Below are 26,370 nucleotides of genomic sequence, written 5' to 3' on the forward strand. Positions count from 1 at the left end.
CAGGGAGGAATAGAGGTCAGACAACATCTCCTCCAAGAGGTCTTCCTTGACTGAGCCCCCGTTTCCTCTTCTCCCACTCCCTTCTGGGTCTCCCTGAATTGCTCTTTTCGTTCATCTCTCCTCCCAGCCCCACAGCACTTATGTACATATCTGTCACTTATTTGTTTATATTAATGTCTGTCTCCCCACATCTAGACTGTAAGCTCGTCGTGGGCAGGGAATGTGTCTGTGTATTATTGAATTGTACTTTTCCAAGTGCTTAGTAGAGTGTTCTGCACACAGTAAGTGCTCAGTAAATGTGATTGAATGAACAAGGACTCTCTGGTGTGGGAGGCCGTGGAGGTAGAGTAATAATAATATTAATAATAATAATAATAATGGTATCTGTTAAACACTATGTGCCAGGCACTGTACTTAGCGGTAGGGTAGATACAAGCAAATCAGGTCGGACACAGTCCCTGTCCCTTTTTGGGGCTCACAGCCTCAATCCCCATTTTGCAGATGAGGCAATAGAATCACAGAGAAGTTTAGTGACTTGCTCAAAGTCACACAACAGACAAGTAGCAGAAGCGGCGGAGCCGGATTTAGAACCCATAACCTTCTGACTCTCAAGTCTGTGCTCTATCCACTATGACATGCTACCTCCAAGGGGACTCCCTGGGGTGGCAGGGAGGTGTGGCACGGTCCTCCCAGAGGCAAGAAGGATGACCAGACTCCAGGCTGCCAGACATCTAGACTCCTTGGACTGTCCCAGCAGCCTCCTTGGCCTAGCCTGGCCCCCACCTCTGATATGTAGAGTTTGTTTGGTCGGGAAACCAGGGAGCCAGGGAGGCGACCGAGGCTCCCCTTCTCCATTGTCTCTTGCTCCGTACCCCAGGCCCAGCCTCCACTAACCACAGGCATGAGTGGGCCTTGGTCAGATGGGATTTCCAGGTGGTCCAGGGTGAGTGGAGTCGGGTTGGGTCACGGACAACCCTGGGGCTGGGCTAGGAGGTGGGGGGGGCCCTAACGAGAGGTCAGGGAACTTCCCTTACCCACCCGAGCGCCCATTACATATTTTGATCCCCTCCCTTCCACTTACCCGCCCAGACAGCCCAGTGTGACTGGCACCGAGGTCGTTATTGACAGAGCCCCGATCCGGCTCCATCCCATAGGCCCCTAAAACAGACTGGACCCTCCAGAGGTCATTCCATACGTCCTCTAGCCCCTGGCGGGGTCTTCTCCAGTTTAGGCAGATCTGGGCCACTACCAGGAATGGACTTGACCCCTATTCCAGAAGCTTTCTATCTATTACTTAAATCCCTCCTGCTACGAAAAGCATGGGAACACGTTTTCCTCCAAGAAGAGTCCAGCAGAAGGAGGGGTAAGTCCACGTTGGCTTTACAGGAATGAGGAAATGGAGCCAGGGAATGTTGTCAGCTCCTTGAGAGCAGGAATAGGGTCCAGCAACTCTATTCCATTGTAAGACTGTGAGCTTCTCTCACTAGACTGTAAGCTCTCTGTAGGCTGGGTACGTGTCTACCAACTCTGTTGTACTCTCCCAAGCGCTTAGTACAGTGCTCTGCACACAGTAAATGCTCAGAGAATATGATTGATTGATTGATGACTGATTGGAGGCCCAAGGGGCCAGGATGGGAGAAGGGGAAGCAGAGGTCAAGGGGAGCTATCTCAGGGAGCACTGGCTACATCTGCCCAGAAGGTAGGTCATCTTCGACTTGGCTCCCTCTCCTCTCCCCCGCCCCCTACACCCCAGTCCCCAGGTCCTCACTCCCAAGACTCCTGTTCTCTGACCCAGTCAGGCCCGACAATTCTGTTGCCGAATTGTACATTCCAAGTGCTTAGTACGGTGCTGTGCACATAGTAAGTGCTCAATAAATGCTACTGAATGAATGAATGCTTTCTATCCCACCATGCCTCGCCACCTTTGAGACATTGCTCACACCACTCCCTATACCCAGAAATGCTCTCTCTCTTCTTCCTCACAAGGCAGTCCTTCTTCCTTTGAAGGGCTTTCATCATCCCTCCTTCCCCAAGAAGCCCTCCCAAATTAATAATAATTATTATTATTATAGTATCTGTTAAGTGCTTTCTATATGCCAAGCACTGTCCTAAGCCCTGGAGTAGATACAAGGTAATCAGGTTGTACTACATGGAACTCACAGTCTTAATTCCCATTTTACAGATGAGGGAACTGAGGTACCATGAAGTGAAGTGACTTGTCTAAGGTCACACAGAAGTCACCCGGCAGAGCCAGGATTAGAACCCACATTCTCTCACTCCCAAGCCCATGCTCTTGCCACTACGCCTGGCTTGGCTGTTCATGGCCCCCAGTCGGCCCCTCCAGTAACTCCAGGTCTTGAATTGTCTCTGACTGGGCTCAATTTCTTAGCGTAATTCCTCCCTGGTCTCTGATGACCCGAAAGCTCCTGACAAGCACCCTAGTTGGGGTGCTGTTAACGTTTCTCTGGCTCATTAGCTCTAGGATCTCTTGTCCCTATTGACCTGATCACATACTTTATTGACAAAATCGAAACTATCAGGCATGATGGCCTTTAAATCTCTCCTGCTCCTCAGTTCTTCCCTCCTTCTGCCCCTTCTTGGACTCTCCCATCTTTCCCAGCAGTATCTCAAGAGATCTCCTTGTCCTGCACCTCTGACCCCATCCCTTCACACCTTACTAAAGCAGTTTCCCCTTCCCTTCTTCCTTCCCTGATCGCTGTCTTCAACCGTTCACTTCCCAGTGGCTTCTTTGCTTTCAAATACGCTCGTGTCTCCCCTAACCTAAGAAAAGCCTTCCTTGACCTCACTGTTCCCTCCAGTTATCACCCTTCCCCCCTTCCATTCCTGTCCAAAATCCTTTAGTGAGTGCAACCACTGCCTCATCGTCATCGTCTATGGTATTTATTAAGTGCTTACTGTGTGCAGAGCACGGTATTAAGCATTTGGGAGACTACAATACAACAGGAGTTGGTAGACACTTTCCCTTCCCACAGTGAGCTTCCTCTCTTCCAATTCTATCCTTCATCCCCTCCAATCTGGTTTCCATCACCTTCACTTCATGGAAGTAGCCCTTTCTAAGGTCACCAATGACCTCCTTGCTAAATCCTACAGTCTCTAATCCATCCTAATTCTCCCTACCTCTCAGCTACCTTCGACGCTGTGGCCAATCCCCTTCTCCTGGAAACAATATCTAAATTGGGCTTTGCTGACACTGTTCTCTCCTGGCTCTCCTCCTATCTCTCCGGCAGCTCCTTCTCAGTCCCTTTCATGGGATCCTCCTCTGCCTCCCACCCCCTAACTGTGGGTGTTTCTCAAAGTTCATTTACGGGTCCCATTCGATTTTTCATCTGCACCCACTCCCTTGGGGAACTCATTCACTCCTAAGGCTTCAACTACCATCTCCACTAGGATGATTCTCAAATCTTCCTCTCTAGCCCTTACCTCTCTCAGTCTCTGCAGTCTCACATTTCCTCCTGCCTTCGGGACATCTCTACTTGGATGTCCTGCTGACATCTCAAAACATGTTCAAAACAGAACTCCTCATATTCCCCACGAACCCTGTCCTCCCCTTGTCTTTCCCAACACTATAGACAAAAACACTCTCCTTCCTGTATCTCAAGTCCATAACCTTGGCATTATCCTTGACTCATCTTTCTCATTCAACCCACATATTCAATCTGTCACCAAATCCCATCAGTTCTACTTCCCTAACATTGCTGAAATCCGCCCTTTCTTCTCCATCCAAACTGCTACTCTGCTGATGCATGAGGAGAGAGGCAGAAATGGGATGTCAGAGGTAGTGGGGCCATGAGGCTGCACTGCGAGTCCCAAGCCCCAGACTTGTGCTCACCCACTCTCTCTCTCTCTCTCTCTCTCTCTTTCTCATGGTATTTCATTCAGTCATTCATTCAGTTTCATTTATTGAGTCTTACTGTACACTAAGCACTTGGGGAAGTATAATGCAACAATAAACTGACATGTTCCCTGCCCAAAATGAGTTTACGGTCTAGGTATTTGTTAAGTGTTTACTATGTGCCAGGCACTGTACTAAGCACTCTCTCTTTCCCTCAGCACCCCATCTTGTGCCCATTCCCACCCCACTGATCAGCCACCCCAGCCACGGAGGGGAGGAAGGCCTGGACACGGACATCTGAGCTGGGCCAGGTTAATCTGGGGAGAGGTCCGTCCAAAACCTCACCGACCGCACAGGACCTGCGTCAGCGGCCGGCCCCTCACACGCTCTGCTGACTGCCCCTCCGATGGCTATCAACACCGCCCAGCCGGGAGCCTCTCGCCGCCACCAAACCTGGTCTCCATGGAGACCTTGGGTAGGGGCAGAAGGGAGGGCCCCCCACCCCCACTCTCTGCCCAGGGTCCCGACCCCACCCCCGGCCCACTCACCAGGTCGTGTCCCCCGGCGGCGGCGGCCCCCTGCCCATCCTAAAAATCACATGATCTGCGGTTCCTGCAGATAACGGATCTCGCCCTGTGGGGAAATGTTCTGGGTCAGTGCCCTCTGGCTGGAGGAAGTCCCAGGAGGCCGAAGACCCGGAGCGTGGTCAGGGGAGCAGGACAGGTGGAAGGGGGCTGGGCCCTGGCCTCCCAAGGTCCCCAAGGCCCCAGCCACCCTCACACAACACCCCTGGAGATCCCCATAGCCCTCAAATATGGCCAAACCCCAAAACCACAGGGGAGAACAGGGCACCCTGTTTGGATGCCTCGCTGGAGGAACTGCGAAGGAGAAGGCTCTTGCCCCAGATGCTGCTTAATTGGAGGGTGAAGTGGATAAGCGAGGAAAGAAGACAGAGGAGGCTGACTGCAGGCTGGTGCTGGAGCCTGTTCTTGGCAGCATATTATGAGACTCTCATGCTTGACCTCACTGCCTGGGACCACTGTCCAGAGAGAGAAAGAAAGAGAAAGAGAGACAGAGAGAGACAGAGAGAATTCACCACTGGCTACAGATTAATGCCCTAAGAACAGGTGCAATATTATACTTGCCGTTTCTTCCAGCCTTTCTGGAGCCAGGGGCCTTTAGATGGGACAAATCTTCCTGTGTCACCTCCCCACCATCCCCAGGGAGGCTCTCACCTGGGCTGGGGGAAGAAGAGACCCCACGGTCTTCCTCTCCCTCAGGCCTGGGTTTCCTCCAGTCCCCTCCCCCTATAGGTTTGCCTTCTTGCTCTTCCTGAAACTTGTCCTACCCTATCCCAGGGTCTCTCCCTCCCTCAGAGCCCAGCCTCCTCCTCCCTATCATCTCTCCCAGAGTTCCTCCCCAGCTCATCCTCACCCTCCTCCCCGCTCCCCACTGCCATTACCTTGGGTCTCCTGCCTGCATCACTCCACAGTGACACACGGGCCTTGGAGTCTGAAGGACCTGGGTTTAAATCCCGGCTCTGCCACTGGTCTGCTGTGTGACTTTGGGAAAGTCACTTAACTTCTCTGTGGTTCAGTTACCTCATCTGTAAAATGGGGATTAAGACTGTGAGCCCCGTGTGGGACAGGGACTGTGTCCAACCTGATTAGCTTGTATCTGCCCCAGCACTTAGAACAGTGTTTGGCACATAGTATGCACTCAAGCGTTACCATCATTATTATTATTAGGAGGGAACAAGAGCCCAGTGAGGGCTCAGGGGGGCACCCTGGGCGGAAACAAGGAATGTGCCACCTGTGCCCTGGGCTGGAGGGCTAGGGAAAAGGCAGAGAGTGTCTGGCTAGTGAAGCACCTAGTACAGTGCTCGGCACACAGTAAGCGCTCAATAAGCACCATGGATTGATTGATTGATAGTGAACCATCAGATTCTCTGAGCTTTAAGAATGTTTCCCAGCAAGGCCACGGTCTGAGGCTCGATGCCACCAGGCAGGGTGGCTTGTAACAAGGTCTCCCCTCCAGCCAACACTGCTGGAGGCCTTCCTGGCTGGGTGCCATCCTGCCCATCCCCGGAGCCTAGCCTGCCCTGGCCCTGCTCCTACTGTTCTACCATGCATATGATGGAGCGTGAGCATGGCACCTACCATGAACTCTCCCCACAGCAGCCCGGAAGAAGTCAGGGCTTGGGTCTCAGGACTCCTGAACTGCTAAAGGTGAAACGGATCATCCGCCAGGCTTTTTTTGCTTGTGCATTTTTATAGCATTTATTATGCACTTACTATGTGTCAAGAACTGCTCTAAGTGCTGGGATAGATACAAGTTTCTCAGTCAGTCATATTTATTGAGTGCTTACTTTGTGCAGAGCACCGTACTAAGCACTTGGAAGAGTACTACACAGCCGAATTGGTAGATACATTCTCTGCCCACAGGAGCCTAATTCAGTTCCCCTTCCACCTAAGGCTCACAGTCTAAGTAGGAGGGAGAACAGGTGGGCCGGGATTGTCTCTCTTTATTGCTGAATTGTATTTTCCAAGCACTTAGTACAGTGCTCTGCACACAGTAAGTGTTCAATAAATACAACTGAATGAATGAATGAATGAATGAATGAATGAATGCCCATTTTGCAGCTGAGGAAATTGAGGTCCAGAGAAGTTAAGCGACTTGCTCAAGGTCACATAGCAGGCAAGTGGAGGATCTGGGATCTGAACCCAGGTTGTCTAACTTCCAGCCCATGGTCTTTCAACTAGGCCAGGCAGCTTCTAGTCAGTCAATCAATCAGCATTTAATTAGCGCCTATTGTGGACAGGGCACAATACTAAGTCTTTGGGAGTGTAGAGTAGAATTAATAGACGTGATCAGTAGTAATAATAATAATTATGTTATTGGTTAAGTATTTACTATTTGCAAAGCACTGTACTAAGCACTGGATAAGCTAAGCTGATCCACAGACAGTCTCTGTCCCACCTCTTGCTCACAGTCTAAGTGGGAGGAGGTACAGGTATTTGATTACCATTTTACAGATGAGATCATTGAGGCCTAGAGAAGTGTAGTGACTTGCCCAAGATCACATAGCCCACAACTGATCAGTCCCTCAAGACCAAGGACCATAATACCTGTTCCTTACATTCCTAGTCGGTGGCCCAAGACTAACCCAGGACAAACAAACCGATGGATGGACTGATGGATTGGCTGATAATTTTACGTACCAATTAATTGATAATTCAGATGACGACGAGTTACTGCTCTAGAAGCCAAGCTTTCCAGGAGCCTGGAAAATGAGAAAGGTGAGGCTGTAGAATTTGGCGGTCAACTTGCCCATCCCACTGCCTCCTTCCAAGCTTGATGCCCAGGCTCTTGGGAAAGATGAAAAGCCATTTTTTAATTGTATTTGTTAAGGCCTGACTATACATCTAACACCATTCTAAGCACTGGGCTCGGTGTAAGTTAATTGGGTCAGACAATTACTGTCCTGCATGGGGTTCACAGTCTAAGTAGGAGGGAGAACGGGCATCTAATCCCCATTTTACAGTTGAGGAAACTGAGGCCCAGAGAAGTGAAGTGACTTGCTCAAGTTCACACAGCAGACAAGTGGCAGAGCCGGGATTCGAAACCAGGTGTTCTGACTCTCAGGCCCATGCTGCTTCTACTAGACAGTGCTGTTTCTCTGTGTGATTAAGACAAACATTGGTGGAGAGGAAGTGAAGGCAGAGCGGGGCTTGGACAGGAATGGGAGTAGGGAGAGGGGGTGATAGCCAAAGGGGCTTGTGGGATCCAGAGAATCAATCAGCCAATCAATCAATCATATTTATTGAGTGCTTAGTGTGGGCAGAGCACTGTACTAAGTGCTTGGGAGAGTACAACAGAGTTGGGAGAAATGTTCCCTGCCTATAATGAGCACTCCTTAGTATTGCTCTCTCTGTGGGTTTCAGAAACCCCCACAGTGTTCTTGGTTCAGCTCTCAGCAGCCAGGAGTCAATCAATCAATCAATCAATCAACAATACTAATGAAGGGCTCACTGTGTGCAGAGCATTGCACCAAGAGCTCTGGAGAGTACGATACCCTCTCTCAATTGTGAGCACTGTTTAGGCTGTAAAAAGTGATCAACTCTGAGTGGGCAACTCTCAACACCTTCCTTGTCTTTTCCTTATCTCTTTTTTGCCTTTTTTATGGCATTTATTAAGCATTTACTATGTGTCAAACACTGTCCTGTGCTGGGGTAGGTACAAGTTAATTAGGTCAGACACAGTCCCTGTCCCACATCTAAGTAGGAAGGAGTACAAGTATCAAATCCTCATTTTACAAGGAAACTGAGGGACAGAGAAGTGAAGCGACTTTCCCAAGATCACACAGCGAGCAATTAGCAGAGCAGGGATTAGAACTCTATCCGTGCTCTATCCACCAGGCCATGCTGCTTCTCGTGACTTCTAATAATAATGTTGGTATTTGTTAAGCGCTTACTATTTGCAGAGCACTGTTCTAAGCGCTGGGGTAGATACAGGGTAATCAGGTTGTCCCACATGAGACTCACAGTTGATCCCATTTTACAGATGAGGAAACTTAGGCCCAGAGAAGTTAAATACTTGCCCACAGTCACACAGCTAACAAGTGGCAAAGCCGGGATTCGAACCCACGAACTTTGACTACCAAATCCAGGCTCTTTCCACTGAGCCACGCTGCTTCTCTAGTCTGTCCCGCCTCAGCCTCTAGACTGTAAGCCTGTTGTGGACAGGGAATGTGTCCGTTTATTGTAATATTGTACTCTCCCAAGCATTTAGCACAGTGGTATGCACACAGTAAGTGCTCGATAAATATCATTGAATGAATTTATGAATGAATAAATGAGCATCCACTGAGAGTTTTGGACTGGGCCTTGTGGGGGGAGCTAGCAGGATGATAACCATGGATCCTGCCCTCAAGAGGCTGACAGTCTGATGGGGGAGACAAGAACATGGACACACACACATTGCTGCTGTGGGATTTTTTATGGTATTTGTTAATTCAATCATATTTATTTATTTGTTAAGTGTTTACTATGTGCTGTGCACTGTCCTAAGCACTGGGGCAGATACAACCTACTTAGGGTAGATACAGTCCATGTCCCATATGGGGTCATGGTTTTAGTTTCCCTTTTACAGATGAGGAAACTGAGGCACAGGGAAGTGAAGTGCCTTGCCCAAGGTCTCACGACAGACTAGTAGTGGAGTCGGAATTAGAACCCAGGTCCTTCTGACTCCCAGACCCTTGTTCTAACCCCTAGACCACACAGCTTCTCACTGGGCCACCCTGCTTTTCAATATAGGATACAGGAAAGATTCAAATACAAATAAAAGAAACATAGAACCTAATTAAGAGGAACCCCGTAGACTATAAAAAGTATATGATTATAAACAACACCGGCAGACACACAGACATAATTACAGAGGGAAAATAAATACCGAGAAAGCAGAAGTGTTCGGAGTGATTAGAGCTAGGCTGGGTTCTGATGGGAAAGCTTCCTGGAGGAGGAGGATCACAGCAGCATTCTTTAGCGGGGGTGAGGAATGTTGTTTGATGAAGCGGAAAGGAGAGAGGGCATTTCAGGTGGGGAGTTGACATGTCCTGGCAGACATTAGCACACAGACAGAAATCAAAGTACTGAAAGAAAACACCCACGCTGGAGACAGAGGCATATATAAAAGATAAATATGAAAGCAAACATCAGAAACCCGAAGACAGTATTTAAAGATAATCACAAGTGCTATGGGGAACTGGAGAATTTCCTTTTGGGGAGGAGGTGGGGACAGAAGGGTGGAATGGGGGAATTGAAGGCCTAGAGGAAAGAGCCCAGGACTGGGAGTCAGAGGACCTGGGTTCTACTATCCACTCTGCCAACTGTTTGCTGCATGACCTTGGGCAACCGACTTCACTTCTCTTTGCCTCAGTTTCCTCAACTGTAAAGTGGGGATTCAATATCTGTTCTCCCTCCTACATAGACTGTGAGCCCCACGGGGCACAGGGACTGTGTCTGATCTAATTTCTTGCACATACCCCCGACTTAGAGCAGTGTTTGACACATAATAAGCGCTTAACAGATATCATTTTAAAAAAAAAAGGCACCAATCCAGTCTGGTCCACATAATCTTGTTCTTCTCCAGTGCCCCCCCCCCATCGTTATCATCCCCAGCAGAAGAATTGACTGCAATGAGTGCGTGGGTGGAGGGGATAGTACTAGGAGCTTGGGAACAGAACACCATTCTTACGGAGGCAACGGGGAGACAAGTAAGTGCAAATATACAACAGGTAATAGAGTCAGAACAGAGTCACCGAAGCAGGCAGGCCAGAAAACAAATCCGAAGATGCCCAAGGGCTAAAGGGGCTGATGGGATAACATTGACCAGGAAGTAGAGAGAGAGGGATTGACCACTCAAGAGTGTAAACTCATTGTGGGCAGGAAACGTGCCTACCAACTCTGTTATATCATAATACTATACTATCTCAAGTGCTTAGTAAAGTGCTCTGCACACTTGATAAAGACCACTGATTGATTGTTCTATTGACCAAAGCTGGCCTCTTGGAGGAGTGAGTTTTAGAGGCATTTTAAAGGTGGCTTGGCTGATTTGAAGGGCTGGAGATGGGAGAGCAGAGAGTGAGGCATAGTGAGGAGGCGCTTTCTACTTTCTAGAGAAGCAGAGTGGCTCAGTGGAAAGAGCATGGGCTTTGGAGTCAGAGGTCATGAGTTCGAATCCCAGCTCTGCCACTTGTCAGCTGTGTGACTGTGGGCAAGTCACTTAACTTCTCTAGGCCTCAGTTACCTCATCTGTAAAATGGGGATTAAGACTGTGAGCCCCATGTGGGACAACCTGATTCCCCCGTGTCTCCCCCAGCGCTTAGAACAGTGCTCTGCACATAGTAAGCGCTTAACAAATACCAACATTATTATTATTATTATTACTTTCAAATGCTTCCTCTCTCTCTCTCCCACCCTGTCCCCTCTGCTTTGAGAAATTCCTCCCCTCTGCCCTTTTCTGGTTTCCAGACCCTTCAGTCCAGCCTACATCTTTCAGGAAGTCTTCCAAGCTCAACTCTACAACTCACAGAGGCTCTAAACAACTGAAGAACATATACAGTTCAAAGAACCGGCAGTGGCAGCAAGCAATGGATGAGTGTTTTCTCCCTTTCCTCTCCCTTTTCCACTCTCTTCCCCTCCATCCCACTCCCATTCTTCTCCTGTCCATCCTCCTCCTCTCTCCCCTCGTTTTCCCTTCTCTTTCTCCCTCCCTCTCCCTCTCTTTCTTCTTGTTTCCTTCTGCCCCTCCTCCCCACTCTTTTCCTGGTAGTCCCCTTTCTCCCTCCCCCATTCCCTTTCCACTTATTCCCCTCTTCTCTTCTCCCAGTCTTAAATGTCTCCAAAGCCTTAGTCCAGCCCTACATGGAGGTGAAATGCTGGACCAAATAAAAGAGAGGGAAAAAAATACAAGGAAAGCAAGAAGTGAAGTTTAAAGGGAGTAAAGTTTGTACCAAAGATTCAGAGTATCCAATCGGAAACTCTTCAGGCTGGAAAGGACCAGAAGAGGTCATCTCACTCGTCCTTCTATCTCCAGGAAGATCTGCTTTGACTGAACCCTGTCAGATGGACATCAATCCTGTTGTAAAGAATCCCTGAGATTCTACCACCTCCCTCAGACACCTTGACTGGCACAGGAAATTCTTCCTGTTGTCTGACCTCCAACCCTCCTGCTGCAGTCTGAGCCCATTTGCTCCTTAAAACTCCTCACCCCTGGCTTTAAAGCACTTCATCACCTTGCCCCATCCTACCTCACCTCGCTACTCTCCTACTGCAACCCAGCCCGCACACTTGATTCCTCGAATGCTAACCTTCTCACTGTACCTCCATCTCATCTATCTGGCCACCGACCTCTCACCCACACCGTACCTCTGGAGCACCCTCCCTCCTCATATCAAACAGATAATTGCTCTCCCCCACTTCAAAACCTTATTAAAGGCACATCTCCTCCAAGAAGCCTTCCCTGACTAAGCCCTCCTCTCTTCTCCCATTCCCTCCTGCGCTGCTCTTACCTGCTCCTTCATTCATCCTCCCGCCCATCCCCACAGAACATATATACATCTATATATAGATATATATATTTGTATATAGCTGTGATTTATTTATATTAAGGTGTGTCTCTCCCTCTAGCCTGTGAGCTCGTTGTGGACAGGAACGTATCTGTTGTTATATTGTACTCTCCCAAGTGCTTAGTACAGTGCTTTGCATACAGTAAGTGCTCAATAAATATTATTGAATGAATGAAAGGGAACGTGTCTGTTGTACTGTGCTCTCCCAAGTGCTTAGTACAGTGCTATACATCTCAGTAAGCTCTCAGTTAAACACCACTGATCTATTCCCTCTTTTAGTGTCCCCAGAATGAATACCTCTGGGTGCTGAGACCTCAGAAAGGATCCAACCCAGGCACCCGTCCCTCAAACTTCTCTTCCCTATGCTCTCTCTGGAGTGTAAATCCAGGGGTCATCATTATCAGCCGTGGGTCATTATCATCAGTCATCACTGATAATTATTGTGCTCTTACCGTATGCAGAGAACTGTACTAACACACAACCGAGTTGGCAGACACGTTCCCTGCCCACAGAGAGCTTACAGTCTAGGATGACCTTGAAGAGTGAATTCTCAGTTGTCCCCACACCTGAAGGAGGAACATGGTGAAGATGCTTCAGGTCAGGGGAGCTGGCTCGGGACCCACAGATGGGAGCCTATGTTTCTGCTCTTCACAGACCATCACCTTGCCCCTTCCTACCTCCCCTCTCTACTCTCCTACTACAACCCAGCCCGCACACTTTGGTCCCCTAAAGCTAACCTTTTCACTATAACTCCATCTCATCTATCTCGCCACTGACCTCTCAACCACGTCTGGAACTCCCTCCCTCCTCCTATCCGACAATTACCTTCCCCATCTTCAAAGCCTTATTGAAGGCACATCTCCTCCAAGAGACCTTCCCTGATAAATCATCTTTTTCTCTTCTCCCACTCCCTTCTGCATCACCCTGACTTGCTCCCTTTGTTCTTCCCCCCTCCCGGCCCCACAGCATATATGTACAGATTTGTAATTTATTTATATTAATATCAGTGTCCCTCTCTAGACTGTAAGTTCATTGTGGAAAGGGGATGTGTCTATTTGTACTCTCACAAGTGCTTAGTACAGTGCTATGCACACAGTAAGTGCTTGATAAATATGATTGACTCATAATACATCTGCCAGGAGCAATGATGAGCCCAGATTGGGAAGGTGGAGCCCGGCCCCCTGAATGGCCCCAACAAGTGTCAGGACCAAGGACCACGGCTCCAGGCAGAGGGGCTGAGGGAAGGGAAAGGTGAGGAGCAGGAGAGAGGACGGAGCCCCACCCTGGGACATAACTTGGACTCTGGGTTTTGGTGAGTCTGTCAAAAAGCTCTGCCAAGTGGCGTCAGCCCAACAGAAACTGAGGCAAATACATGAAACCAGGTTTCAGGCAAGTAAAAGCTTACCTCTTGTGCCCCCTCCCTCACGGGTCCACCTGTCCGGCTCCTGGCCTGGATCAGCTGACTGGGGTCTGTAGTCCCCTGAGGTGATGCTGCTGGGCACGGAGAAGGTGGTTGGGGCTGAGAAGAGGGCCGGGGCTAAGTGGAGTGGAATTTGCCACCAGCCCGGGACAAGGCTCCCTCAGTTCTATCCCTTTGTTCACTCCGCTAGCCCCAATGTTGGGGCTCGGGGGCTCTGTGTGTGGTGCATATGTATTTGTGTGTGTGCGTGTGTGTGTGTGTGCGTGCGTGTGTGTGTGCGTGCGTGCGTGTGTGTGTGTGTGTTGGGGGGAAAGGCTTACATGGGATATATGCTGCGGTACTTTGTAATTCCTGATCTAATGGACCCTATCCCCCCGCCACCAGACTGACAGTCAAGAGAAGGAACCATGACTTCTCCTTGATTCCAGTGCCCGGCACTGTGTGGGTGTGCGGTGTGGGTGTGTCAGTACTTGGTGCCCATGGCTTCTCCTCCTTCTGTTCCTCCTTCAGCTCCTACTAGCATCTCCTCAGACCATCGGTCCCTTGAATCAAACCCCTGACAACTCCTTCTTTTCCTCCTTCAGCTCCCAGCACGTGTACGTGTACGTGTGTACGTGTATGAATGGGTACGTGTGTGTACGTGCGTGTGTGCCCTGCCTCCCCCAGCAGACTGCCGGCCCCTGTTCTCTCCCCTGGCTGTCCCTTCATCCCAGCACCCTCTCTGACCTCCGGTCACCATGGGGGAAGATAGACAGAAGGACTGATTCCGGGAGCAGACTACCCTGACTGTGCTTATGTAGGAAGCAGATTATCCCCATTTGCAGACTGAGGAGAAGCCAGGCTCCAAAATGCCTGGGAAACCACAAGGCTTACCTCTCTGGGCCCAGTGTCTTGATTATCCAAGCAATTATCTGTAGATGATCCAATCTAGCCTCTAATATACATGTATTAGCTTTCAAATATTTTTATCCCAGAGGCCTACCTCGCCCCTCCCAACTCTCCTGCACGCAAGTGATCCATCCCCTGCCTCACTGTAGGCGACGGCCCCTCCCACCCCCCACTCCCACAGCCAGAAGGGATCCCAAAGCGCTTCCCAGACGCAGGCCGGGCCTCGTGCCTTAGAACCCGCCGCCCAGTCTCCCTGCGGGCCCGGGGGAAGCGGTGGGGCTGATTGGCAGGTCCCACCGGTGAACAAAAGCTGCTTTTTGTCTTGCAGGGCCCCAGGTCCCGGAGGGAGGATGTGAAGGAACACCCACAGAATCGGCAGTTTTCTGTGTAAATTTATTTTAAAAAAAACCCAACAAAAAGAAAGAGGCAAAAAAAAATAATAAAAAGGGGAGGGGTGGCAGGGGGAACTAAGGAGATCCAGACTGCGGGGCTCAGTGTTAAAGCGACAGGAGCCCCTAACCCCCTCCTCCCTCCCCCAACAGCACAGGAGATTTTCAGCTCTCAGTGGGCAGGGCAAGAGGTGAGAAGAGAAGAGGAGGAGGCCGGGAGGAAAGACATCAAGGACAACCCCTGCCTCCGGGAGTGGAGAATCTGACCCTAATAGCCATCGCCTGAGGGTCACTGCACCCCTATCCCGACTCCCCTTCAGAAGGCCTCGCACCAGGCCTGTCGGGGGAAGGGGGCAGGAGGGCAGCGCAGCCAGGCTAGTCCAGGGTACGCAGCTCCCATTTATCCCTCCCCCAGTCCCATCTCCCCGGCTCTGGCTTCAAGCCGCGCCCTCTTTGCCGGAGAGAAAGCGAGCGTGAAAACGGGCCTGAGAACTACACGGAGTGGCTCTGAGAGCCAGTCCCCTGAACCGGGGCGCACCCGGGAATCACCCCTAGTTGGGCCTGACCTATGTTCGTAGCTCCAGCTTCTGTCCCTGCTTCCTGGTGATCAGAAGTGCCTTAGCCTGCCCCCACCACCCCCTTCCCCAAATAGGCCTCTCTCGGGGCCTCCAGTTCAGAATCTCCCCCCCCCTGCCACATGTAATCTGTCACACACCCATACACGCACATACATACACAGAGCCACACACACAGCTGGGCCCTCCCACATCTCCCCCAGTTGGCTCTCTCGGGACATGCCCCTAGCAGTAGATGGCTGGAGGGTTCTCCACTCTGCCGAGGTTGGGGTCGGGAGCAGGAAAGGTCAGAGGTGAGAGGGGACTGCACGCGGCCAGGATTGGGAGGGAAGAGGGGAAGGGCCAGGCGTGGGGGGCCCGGGAAGGGAGAGCCCAGTGGAGGCAGGAACATGCGACAGCCAGACTAGCAGGGGTGGCAGGGAGAGAGGCAGCATCGGTGGTCCTGTAGGCTCCTTCCCTGCCTCCCCGTCGGGGGGTCCCCTCGGTCGTCAAGAAAGGGGCCCAGACCACTGGGGCGAGGCGGAAGGCGGGGGGGATGGGGTCAGGAGCCCAGGGAGGCAGGGGGTGGGGCGGCGGCCCCTTCAGATCCGCTCCTTGTGCTTGACGTTGGCCAACTTGACGTTCTCCTGCTCGGTGGATGGGGGCGGGGCCTCCATGTGGCAGCCAATCATCAGCTGGTAGACGAAGACTCCGGCGATGGAGCCCAGAAGGGGTGAGACGATGGGCACCCACCACCAGTGCTTGCCCGTGCTGCCAAAGAGAGAGAATGATTATGGTGATTGATTACAGGCCAGGCTGGGGGAAGGAGGCGGACCATGACAACCAATCACCCAGGAAAAAGAGAAGGGGTCTTTTCTCCACCCTCCAGTGGGGAACAGATGTGGGGAGGCTGAGAGTGCGATTCTGGGACAAGAAGGAGCAGGGCTATAGGGTTGGGACCAGGGACAAGGGGCCCAGGTGGGGAGAGAAAGAGCAGAGTGGGTATCCAAATCTGAAAGTCCTGATTCCCCTTTTCAGGTATCTCCCTTTCCTGTGCTCTTGGGACTGTGGGGGAGGGTGGAGGAGAGAAAGAAGAGGAAAAGACGGAAGAGGGAGGGAGAGAAGAGGAGGCTACTTACGTGAAGACCTCAGAGCCCCATCCAGCGATGGCGGTGAAGAGGCGGGGGCCGAAGTCTCGGGCGGGATTGACGGCATAGCCAGAGTTAAAGCCCATGGAGGTGCCGATGACCAAGACGACAAAACCAACGGTGAAGGCCTCCAGGCCCCTGGGGACGGGGTTGTTGTAAGGATCCACGATGGCCAGGACACAGACGATGAGGGAGGCCGTGCCGATGAACTGCCAGATAGAGCCGGGCCAGAGAGAGGGAGGGAAGGAGGGGCGAGACGGGACGGGGTGGGTCAGAGCCCACCGCTCCTTGGTCCTTGGACCTAGGTGATGCAATCTGGTCCCCTTTCCCCCTCCCACCCCTGACTGCTCCCCCAGCCTGGAATGCCCTCCCCTTGCCTCTTCCCCAAACCATATCATTCTCTGTTCTCAAAACCCACGTCCTCCAGGAAGCCTGCCTACATCACTCTGACTCTCCCAACACCGTGTGTGTGTGTGTGTGTGTGTGTGTGTGTGTGTATGTGGGGGTGATCTCTGCTCTGCCACCTGGACCCTGAGCCCCCTTATTTGTAGAGCTACCTGGGTGTCCATCCAACAACACTGACTGCCCCCTGAGGGCAGGAATAGTGTTCTTCTTCCTCCCACCCCTTCTCCAGTCCCCAGTACAGTGTGTCCTCACAGGTCTAGGCTCATCCCAGCCCCAGCAGTCCTCCCCGTCCTCCAGCCCCACACCTGGTCAAAGAAGCCGTTGAGGGTGTCCAAGTGACCGGACGGGTAGGTTGCAAAGATCCCAGCAGTGCCGTTGGGGCCGGACACAATCAGCTGGTTGTCCGCAAAGGCCCAGATGGCATCTGGAACCAGAATCACAGAAGCGGGTGGAGAGGGTTAGGGTTAGATGACTCCTGTTTCCACTTCCACTCCCACTGCTTTCCCTTCCCATCCCGGACCCCACGCTCCACACCAGGCTCCCGTGTGGGGCCGGAGCCCATGGTACATGGATTTCAGGGACGTCCAGTACCATCACGTCTGAAAATTCCCACCCCGTTCCCTCTGATGGGAGGCAAGGAAGAGCATGGCCGGGCCTATCCTCTCTCCCCCGGCTGTCTGAGCTCCCCAGCGGCTCTCCACCCCAGCCCCCATGAACCCCGGCCCCAATAATTCAACAACTGTGTTTCAGGGGACATGAGTTATAGGGAAAAGTGCATGTGTGTGTGTGTGTGTGTGTGTGTGTGTGTGTGTGTGTTTGGGAAGGCAGGGGGGAGGAGGGGTGTGCAGGGCCAGAGGGAGAAGCGGGGGGAGTTATGTAACTGAATCCCGCGTGTTGTCTAACTTGTTCCTCTCTGTTCCTTCCCACCCACCCCCCGGGTCCTTCTAATTCCCCTCCTCCTCCCGGGGGGGCCTGAGCGTAATCCCTGAGTCACCCACCTGCCCATCCCAGCCCCACCCGAGCCCAGCAGTGCCAGGAGAGCCCAGCCCCAGGCATTCGGCTGGCAGGCAGGGGGCAGAGGGCGGGTAGGGGGTGGGCAGGCAATATCAGTGCCACTTACCATAGTAGAGGCCGAAGATGATGCCAGCACCCAGGAACGCACCTAGGGTCTGTGCCAAGGCATAGATGGGCAGCTTGATCCAGGGTTCCCGGGCCAGAAAACACAGTGCAAATGTCACGGCCGGGTTCAAGTGGGCACCTGGCAGGATGGAAGAGGGGGCAATTTCAGGCTGGGGTGGGGATGGAGTCCAGCCCCCGGGAGAGTGAGACCCCCACCACTACCCACCGTGGCTCAGAGGAACAGAACCGTGCCAATTTCCAGCTCCTTCTCTTCCAGAGCTCAGAGCGACTTCCTCAGAGACCCAGGGCAGAAATGGGTACAGAGGGAAACTGAGGCCCAGGGGAGGAGGGAGGGCAAAGAGATTAACTGAGGATCCTGCAAGGTAGGAGTAGGATCCGGGTGTCCTGACTGCTAGGTCTTCCCCTTTCTGCCACGCCTTAACCTCTCGTGCTTTCTCTTCCAGCCCAAGTTCCCAGGCAGGACCAGAACCGGGCCCAGAGGCCACACGAGAGCAGGAACTGCCCAAGCAGGGTGGAAGGAGGGTAGGGCCATCTGAGAGGTTGGGGGGTGGTGAGTGGGGGGGAGCAGAAGAGATAGAATCCCCCACAGGGAAGGGCCTGAGGGAGAGAGGAAGGGAGGAAACGGAGGGAGTGACCAAACCCTTCCATCTCTTAATATCCTCGTGGGGAGGGGCAGGGTTGCGGCCATACCTGAGACCTGACCGGCAATGAGGATTCCCAGGGTGACAGCAAAGCCAAAGGCCAGGTTGATGGTGAGGAAGTCGCCGTGGGTGCCACGACTAAGTATCACCTGGGCCACGGAGCCGCAGCCGAACATCTGAAACAGAAGAACAGGTGAGGGGTCAGGGTCACGTAGGGCTTGGTTGGGTCAGCGGGATGGGCCTGGCCACATGGATGGGAAGGAGAGCCAGGTCAGGCTGAATCACAGTGAAGGTCTGTCAGTCAGTCAACAGTCTGTACCGAAGGGCAGACCCACACACACACCATCCACCCTGCCATCAGGAGGTCAATTTTTCCATCTCCCTGCCTCGGGACAGGGAGGCGCTCTTCCTGAGCTAGTCCCCAGAGATGGAGATATCCTGCCCTCCCCACCACCCTGGTCCCGACATCCCCTCATCCCCCACCAGGGAGCTTGCACTCTGACCTCTGTCCCCCCCGATTGCAGAACTAAGTCATCCCGACCCTCTCTGAGGGGATAGCGGTTAATCAATCCATTTATTTATTGAGTACTTACTGAGTGCAGAACACTGTACTAAGTACCAGGGAGAGTACAATACAACAGAATTGGTAGATATGCTCCCTGCAGCGGGATCACCCACTCGAGTTCCCATTTCCAAACCCAAAAGCTCTCCTACCTCTAACCGGTTCAACCACCAGCCACTTCTGGATGACCAGGCTGGAGTACCGGGCCAAAGCACTCCGGGGAGGGAGCTGTCAGCCCTAGCCACTCTGACAAACACGCCCGGGGCCGGGACCGGGGCCAGGAACACTGGGGTAGAGGGGCAGCGGCCAGAGGCCGGGGGGAAGGCAAACTAACCTGCACTTTGTCACGTTTTGGGGTTTGGTGAGAGTCCTGAGCTCAGACCCTTCTTGCTATAGGCCCGTAACTCTGCACCCGGTCCACAGGGCAGGACTGGCAGCCACTGCCACCCTTTCCCAGGCCTCAGGTGGTAGGGCCTCTGGACGGCCCATGCTGACAGCACCGGGGTTGGGGGCTGGGCTCGGCCCCATCCAGGCGGCCGCCGCCCTCGGAGGGTTCACCGGGATGGCTGGTCCCGGGACCAGTATCAGTTTCCAGGGACAGAGCAGAACCCGGGCTGACGAGAGGTCAGAACAGAAGTTTTGAGGGACGAATCCCCTTCCCGGACCTCTAGGCGGATCCGGCGAAACAAAAGTGCAGTAGTGTGCAGTGAAGACCCTCCCCGGCAGGTGAGGGTTCTTGGGGGGTGCGCCCCAGGACTCAGGGTAGGGAGAGCAGGGAGAATGTCATCTGGGCCTAGGGCCGACTTGCCAGGAACCACACCAACAGCAGAGGGAGAGAAAACAGTTCTCTCAGTGAGAGAACTGGGGATGTTTCCCTGGAGAAGGGATGGCTGAAAAACTGCCTCAAGTTCATGAAGGATTAAAGGGGATGCTGACCAGCCACTATCCCTGTCCACGAGCAGGAGGAAATGGGCTTAAATAAAAGCAGGAAGGATTTTGGTTGGATAGAAGGAGGAACTTGCTGACCATCTGGGTGGGGGGGCGGGGAGAGCAGGCATCCCTTCCCAAGGCCCGGGCTTTGACATCTCTTAAATCCTCGCAGGCTTGAATTTTTCCTCCTCCCCTCCCACACGGCAACCTGCATTTAGGGCCCACCGCACCCCTCACACATAGCCTACGGCCACTGACGCACTAGTCACACCCTTGGGGAGGTCCCTGCCCACTCCAGGGGGCCCCCCCAGACCCTGGGGCTCCTGGGTGGAGGTGAGGGAGAGAGGCGAGTCTCTGCAGGCAGGTATCAAGAGCCGAGATGGAAAACAAGCAAGGGGAGAAGAAGAGAAACATCCAGGGCCTCTGGGAGATGGGGGTGGAGCGGAGAACAATCAGGAGCACCAGAATCTCAGCCCTTCAAGGCCCCTCAGAGATTTGATCCCGGCGCCAACCTCCCGGGTGGTCCTGTGCTGGGTGAGCCAGGGCACGGGTTGGAGAGCCGGACAGTCTGAGAGCCACAGCTCAGGGCATGGAGAAGTGAGGCAGGAAGCTGCCCCCGGGAGGGTATGAGAACTCTTGGGGGATGAAATCGGCTCCCCACGATCCTCCTCAGCCCTCCCCGGCTCCTCTGCCTTCCCCTAGAGCAGGTGGAACTCCTCTCTGAATGCCCGCCCAGGCCCAAGGCAGGCCCCAGGCTGGGGTTGATCTGGTGCCCGACCAGAGACTCGACTACTCATCTCACCGCTCCATCTCGGATGGGCTCCGGCTTGGGCTCACCCCCAGGAGGAAGCAGGGCCGGGTCTCAGAGGACCCTGGTTGGGATTCAGGCCTCCCTCTTAGCCCAGAGCCTCCATTTCCCTGCCTGCCTAGGGAAGGTGGAGATGGATTTGCCGTGGAAACAGCACCCAAGTTCTTGGAGATCGTCAATGGATACCTGCCCAGAGTCCCCTTGGCCCATTCCCTCCCTTGGCCCACATTAAAACCTGTGTTAATCCCTCCCTGGCACAGGATGGGTGTCAGATTGGGTTTCAGGTGGTAAACAAGGCTGGAGCCAAGGGAGATAGGCCAAGGCAGAGGTGGCCGGGGGGCAGGAGAAGGAGCCCAGGACTCCCCTCTCCTCCCTCCCTCGGAGCCTCCTTCCCTGAGGGACAGCCCGACCCTCCCCAGAAGCCTCCAGGTGAGGCCAAGGCCAGGGCAGGCAGGGAACGGGAACAGGGGTGGGACGGCAGGACAAGATGGGCTGTTTACCCAGCCCTGGGGGTTTGGGCCCATCGCCAACTCTACCCACGAGCTCAGCCTGCCCCGCCCCGCCCTGCCCTGGCCCATGCTGAGTTGCCCCACAGCCGGGCACGCACGGTTTCCGGGACTGGAGCCCTCTCTTTTCCAGTGTGCAGGGCGGGGAGGGATCTTGAGGTGGTCGTTTTACCTAATCCATTACTGTGATTAAACAGACTGTCTCCCCATCTCGACTTTAAACTCCCTGAAGGCATGGATCGCATCTTCTAAGTCCAAATTGCCCAAGTGTTTGGTACAGTGCTCTACATGTAGTAATTAATTAATAATAGTATTTGGTTAAGCACTTACTATGTGTCAAGCACTGTTCTAAATGCAGGGGTAGACACAAGGTAATCAAATTGTCCCATGTGGGGCTCAGAGTCTTAATCCCCATTTCACAGATGAGGTAACTCAGGCCCAGAGAAGTTAAGTGACTTGCCCAAACTCACACAGCTGATAAGTGGCGGAGCTAGGATAAGAAACCTCGACCTCTGACTCCCAAGCCCAGTCTTTTTCCACTCAGCCACGCTGCTTCTCATGGAAAGTAGGTGCTCCGTGAATGCCACAGATTTGATTGATCAGAAGGGGCAGAGAGGTGAAGTGAACGCTGGGGCTCCCAACCTCCCTATCCAAGAATGCCATGTAGCTACCCCACTAAATCAATCACTGGAATTTATTGAGCACTTTCCATGAGCCGAGCCCATTAAGAGCTTGGGAGAATCCTATGCGATAAAGTTGGTAGACACGATTCCTCAAAAAGCTTCACCCGGAAAGGAAATGGACGATGGGATCGACACGGCCTTCTAGGGATCAATCGATTATATTTACTAATTGATTGATCGGTAAATGGAGATTGGGACCGACAGAGCCTTCCAGGAGTCAATCGAGCATATTTACGGATTGGCTGATGATTGACAAATGGAGACTGGAAGGACGGGGTCAACGTGAAGCCCCGGCCTCTCCTCCAAACAGGACAGCCATGTCCGTAGCCCACCCCCTGGGACTTCCCTCACCATGCCCCAGATGAGAAGTCCTTCATGCTGTCTGACTGCCACCCCTTCTGCTAAAGGAGTGGCATTTAGCTCTCTCCCCCCTCTCAGAAAAGAACAGACCAGATCCAGACAGAACTGATCCCTCGGTCAGACCAGATCTTCCATCATCACCCCCAGGGCGAGGTCAGGAGTTGGGGGGATGGGGAGGGCGGGGCCTGGGGGTCTTGGCTGGGGTTGTCCATCTCGGAGTCCAGCATCCACAGGAGATGGTGAACCCTCCCACAACCTGTTCCTTGGCTCCGCGATCCCACTTAAACGGCTCCTCCAGCTTTAATCCCAGGGATCCCTGGCCAGGAGATTCCCACCCTGCCTCCTCCCCACCCCGGGCCAGCACCTTCTCGCCAAGAGGCTCCCCAGAATCTTTCTTTCTGCTGCTTAATCCCCTAATCCCCAGTGGAGAGGGAAGGAAGGAGGGTGGAGGGCAGGAAGGAGTGGAAAAGGAAGGGAGGGAGGGAGGGGCAGGCATGCTCTGCAGAGTAGTGAGCAAAATGATGTTTCTCCATCTCCCAGGAAGCCTGGTGCTGAGGGTCAGGGTCGGGGGGCAGGAACTTGGCCCCAGAAGGTGCTGTAAAGGGTGCATCTTGCGGGGATGGGGGGGGGGGGTGGTGCTCTGAAGAACAGGAGAGACACCTTCACTCTCGGGAAACAAAGGCAGGGGAGGGAAGGGATAGAACCCCAGTTCTTTTTGCCAGGCGAGGGTGGGGTGGAGGGACAGGAAGAGATCTAATCTGGGCTCTGCCACTTTTCTGCTGTGTGACCTCGGGCAACTCACTTAACTTCTCTGGGCCTCAGTTCCTTCATCTGTCAAATGGGGATTGAGACAATGAGCCCCATGGGGGACAGGGACTGTGTCCAACCCGATAAGCTTGTGTCCACCTAGGAGATCCAGGAGATTCCTCCTCTCTCCATCCCACCCCTCCAAGGGCCAAAGCTGCGGTCCAGGCAAGCAGAACCGGGTTCTGGGGAGAGAGACCTAGACCAGAGAGGGAAGGAGGAGGAGCATATCAAAGCGTGTCCACATCCCCGGCACTCTTTTATCCCCAGTCCCGGCCGGTCCTCCCAATTTCTGTCTTTTGGGCGGGGGTGCGCCCAGCCCACTCGCTCCGGCCCCGCCCTCTCCTCCCCGCTATCTCTCTGAGACAGAAGTTTGGGTGGGGAGGGTGTCAAGCGTCAGGCTTAATAACAATAATAATAATACTTGTTAAGCACTTATTAGGTGTGACGCACTGCTAATAATAACGGTATCTGTTAGCGCTTACTCCGTGCCAAGCACTTTTCTAAGCGCAGGGGTAGATGCAAGCTCCTCAGGTTGCCCCACGTGGGGCTCACAGTCTTCATCCCCATTTACAGATGAGGTAACTGAGGCACAGAGAAGTGAAGCGACTTGCCGAAGGTCACCCAGCAGACAAGCGGCGGAACCGGGATTAGAACCCACGTCCTCTGACTCCGGGGCCTGGGTTCTTGCCTCTAGGCAAGGAGGTCTAAGCGGTGGGGTAGATACGGGGTCATCAAGGCTGGGGACCCCCGACCCACTCCTGCCCAGGAGGCAGAGGGGGAGGGACCGGTTAATTCAAAATTCTCTCTGGCCTCCGGCCCCAGATCAGATGCGGGGTGACCGCTCGGGGCCTCCTGGACAGATAAAGTCTCAGGGCCCACCGATAACCTGCTCCCCTCAACCCGGGGAGGCCGAGGTGGGGACGGCGTCCGGGAGGAGGGGCGAGGGCCATCGCCCTCCCTGACCCTCGGGCAGGAGGGCAACGGCTGACTGGCTGCTGTTGGCAGGGAGGGCAGGGCTGGTGATTGATGGAGAGGGAAGGGAGAGGGAAGGGAGAGGAAGGGCTCGGTCCCGGGAAGGAGAAGGAAACGGGGAGACGGGCAGGGGCACCAGGTGGCGAGGACCAGAGCGGGGAGCTGACGCGGGCGGGAGAGGGGAAACCGAGCCCCCGAGACGCGTTCCCGCAGGCCAAGTGAGCGGCGGGCCCTCCCGCCCTCCCGCCCCCAAAGCGGCCAGGGTGCCCTCCCGCAGATCGAGTCCCGGCGAGCGGCCGACAGGCTCCCCCTCCGACGGCCGGGACACTCGCCCCTCGGGAGCTCCCGTCCCCAGCGACACACCCAAACTGCCCGACCCTGCCTCCGCCCTGCCCCTGGCTCTGCCCCTTCCCTGCCCCTGCCCCTGCCTCTGTCCCTGCCCCTGCCTCTGTCCCTGCCCCTTCCCTGCTCCTGCCTCTGCCCGTCTCTTCCCCTTCCTTCCCCCTTCCCTGCCCCTTTCTCTGCCTCTGTCCCTGCCCCTGTCCCTGCCCCTTCCCTGCTCCTGCCTCCGCCCGTCTCTTCCCCTTCCCTGCTCCTGCCCCCGTCTCTGTCCTTGCCTCTGCCTGTACCTGCCCCTGCCCTTGCCCCCGCCTCCGTCTCTGCCCCTGCCCTGGCTCTGCCTCTGTCCCTGCCCTCGTCTCTGCCCCTGTCCTGCCTCTGCTTCTGTCCCTTCCCCTGCCCCTGCTACCGTCTCTGCCCCGTCCTCGTCTCTGCCCCGGTCCTGCCTCTGCTTCTGTCCCTCCCCCTGCCCCCGTCTCTGCCCCTGCTTCTGTCCCTCCCCCTGCCCCCGTCTCTGCCCCTGCCCTGCCTCTGTCCCGGGTTCCGGTGGGCAGCCCAGCCCTGTGTGTGGCAGCGCCTCAAGACGGGCTTCCTCCTTTTCCAGGCGTTTGGGGGCCGGGGGCCGGTGGGGCTGGGGATGCCCCCCGGGACCCGGGACCGCCCGCGGGCCCCACCCGGCCTGGGGGGCCGGGACTCCGGGGGCAACGGGGCGTCGACGCTCCGGGAGAGGCGTGGAGAGGGGCATATGGAGAGGGGCATATGGAGAGGGGCATATGGAGAGGGGCATGGGCGGGACTCGGGGGAGACGGGGCGTCCCGGTAGCCTAGTCGGGGCTCCCCTGCTTCAAGCTGCCTTCGGGCACAAGCACACACACACACACACACACACACACAGAGCTCAACCCCCAAAAGTTGGCGGCCCCGGAGGGCGCCCCCGGGCCGGGCCGGTCCTATGCCCGGATCCCGTTGTTGGGTAGGGATTATCTCTATCTGTTGGCGAAATGTTCTTTCCAAGCGCTTAGTACAGTGCTCTGCACACAGTAAGCGATCGATACATACAATCGAATGAATGAATGTGCCCCCGGACCGGTCCGGTCCTGTGCCCCCTGGCCCCCGGGAGGGTCCTGTGCCTCCGGACGGGTCCCGTGCGCCCTGGCCCCCGGGGTCCTGTGCCCGCGGACGGGTCCTGTGCCCCCGGACGGGTCCCGCTTACCACGAGGATGAGGGTACCCAGACACTCGGCCAGGGCCTGCCGCAACAGCTTGTAGCGGATCCTCAGCATCTCCCCGCAGCGCGACACCAGCTCCTTCTGCCGGCCCATGGCGCCGGACGCCGGGGACCCCTGGGGCCGGGACCCGTCGGGCGGGAGGAGGGAGGGAGAAGGGAGAGAGGGAGGGAGAGGGAAGGAGAGAGGCCGGGGCCCGGGCTGCGGGAGCGGGCGAGGTCGGGGGGCACCGTCGAGGGCTCCACCGGGGCGGGAGCGGGCAGCGGACGGGCACCAGGCGGGCACGGGCACAGGACTGGCCGGCCCCAGGCAGCTTCGCTTATATAGAAGCTGGGCCCCCCCCGCCCCAGGACCCCGCCCCCCCAGGACCCGCCCCCCAGGACCCCGCCCCCCCCCGTCCTGCCCGCCCCCTCCCCTTCCCCCCGGCATCGGGGTGCCCGGCTCGGGAGGGGCGGTACAGAGAGGGGACCCCCCAGACCGCCCTCCCTCTCTCGGCCTCTTCCGGGCCGGGGACACAGTGCGTCTGGGAGGGTGGGGGTGGGAGGGGGGCAGGGGGCGGGCTCTCCCCGCAGCCCCCATCCCAGCTTCTTACTGTGGGGCGGTGGAAGGGCAC

General features: G+C 54.8%; 1 protein-coding gene across 1 annotated transcript; it reads right to left on the minus strand.

Moving 5' to 3' along the window:
• Positions 1–14,665: 14,665 nt before the first annotated feature.
• On the minus strand, positions 14,666–26,047 carry AQP3 (aquaporin-3). The gene is made up of 6 exons (XM_001512644.4): positions 25,746–26,047; positions 18,616–18,742; positions 17,906–18,043; positions 17,091–17,209; positions 16,372–16,589; positions 14,666–16,003 (listed from the first exon to the last, which is right to left on the minus strand). Exons 1-6 carry the CDS (start codon positions 25,851–25,853, stop codon positions 15,835–15,837), a joined length of 879 nt encoding a protein of 292 aa, XP_001512694.2. The 5' UTR covers positions 25,854–26,047; the 3' UTR covers positions 14,666–15,834.
• Between the last annotated feature and the right edge of the window lie 323 nt (positions 26,048–26,370).

Source organism: Ornithorhynchus anatinus, chromosome 3, assembly GCF_004115215.2.
Source record: "Ornithorhynchus anatinus isolate Pmale09 chromosome 3, mOrnAna1.pri.v4, whole genome shotgun sequence".
NCBI classification, from domain to species: domain Eukaryota; kingdom Metazoa; phylum Chordata; class Mammalia; order Monotremata; family Ornithorhynchidae; genus Ornithorhynchus; species Ornithorhynchus anatinus.

Bases quoted from the DNA above. Each gene is read 5' to 3' on its own strand.
- AQP3 (XM_001512644.4), bottom strand. From the start codon at position 25,853: ATGGGCCGGCAGAAGGAGCTGGTGTCGCGCTGCGGGGAGATGCTGAGG. The intron at 17,210-17,905 runs GTAAGTGGCACT...TTCTGGTTCCAG, and splicing joins CATCTTCGGCCTCTACTATG to ATGCCATCTGGGCCTTTGCG. The intron at 16,590-17,090 runs GTGTGGGGCTGG...TCTATCTGGCAG, and splicing joins TCAACGGCTTCTTTGACCAG to TTCATCGGCACGGCCTCCCT.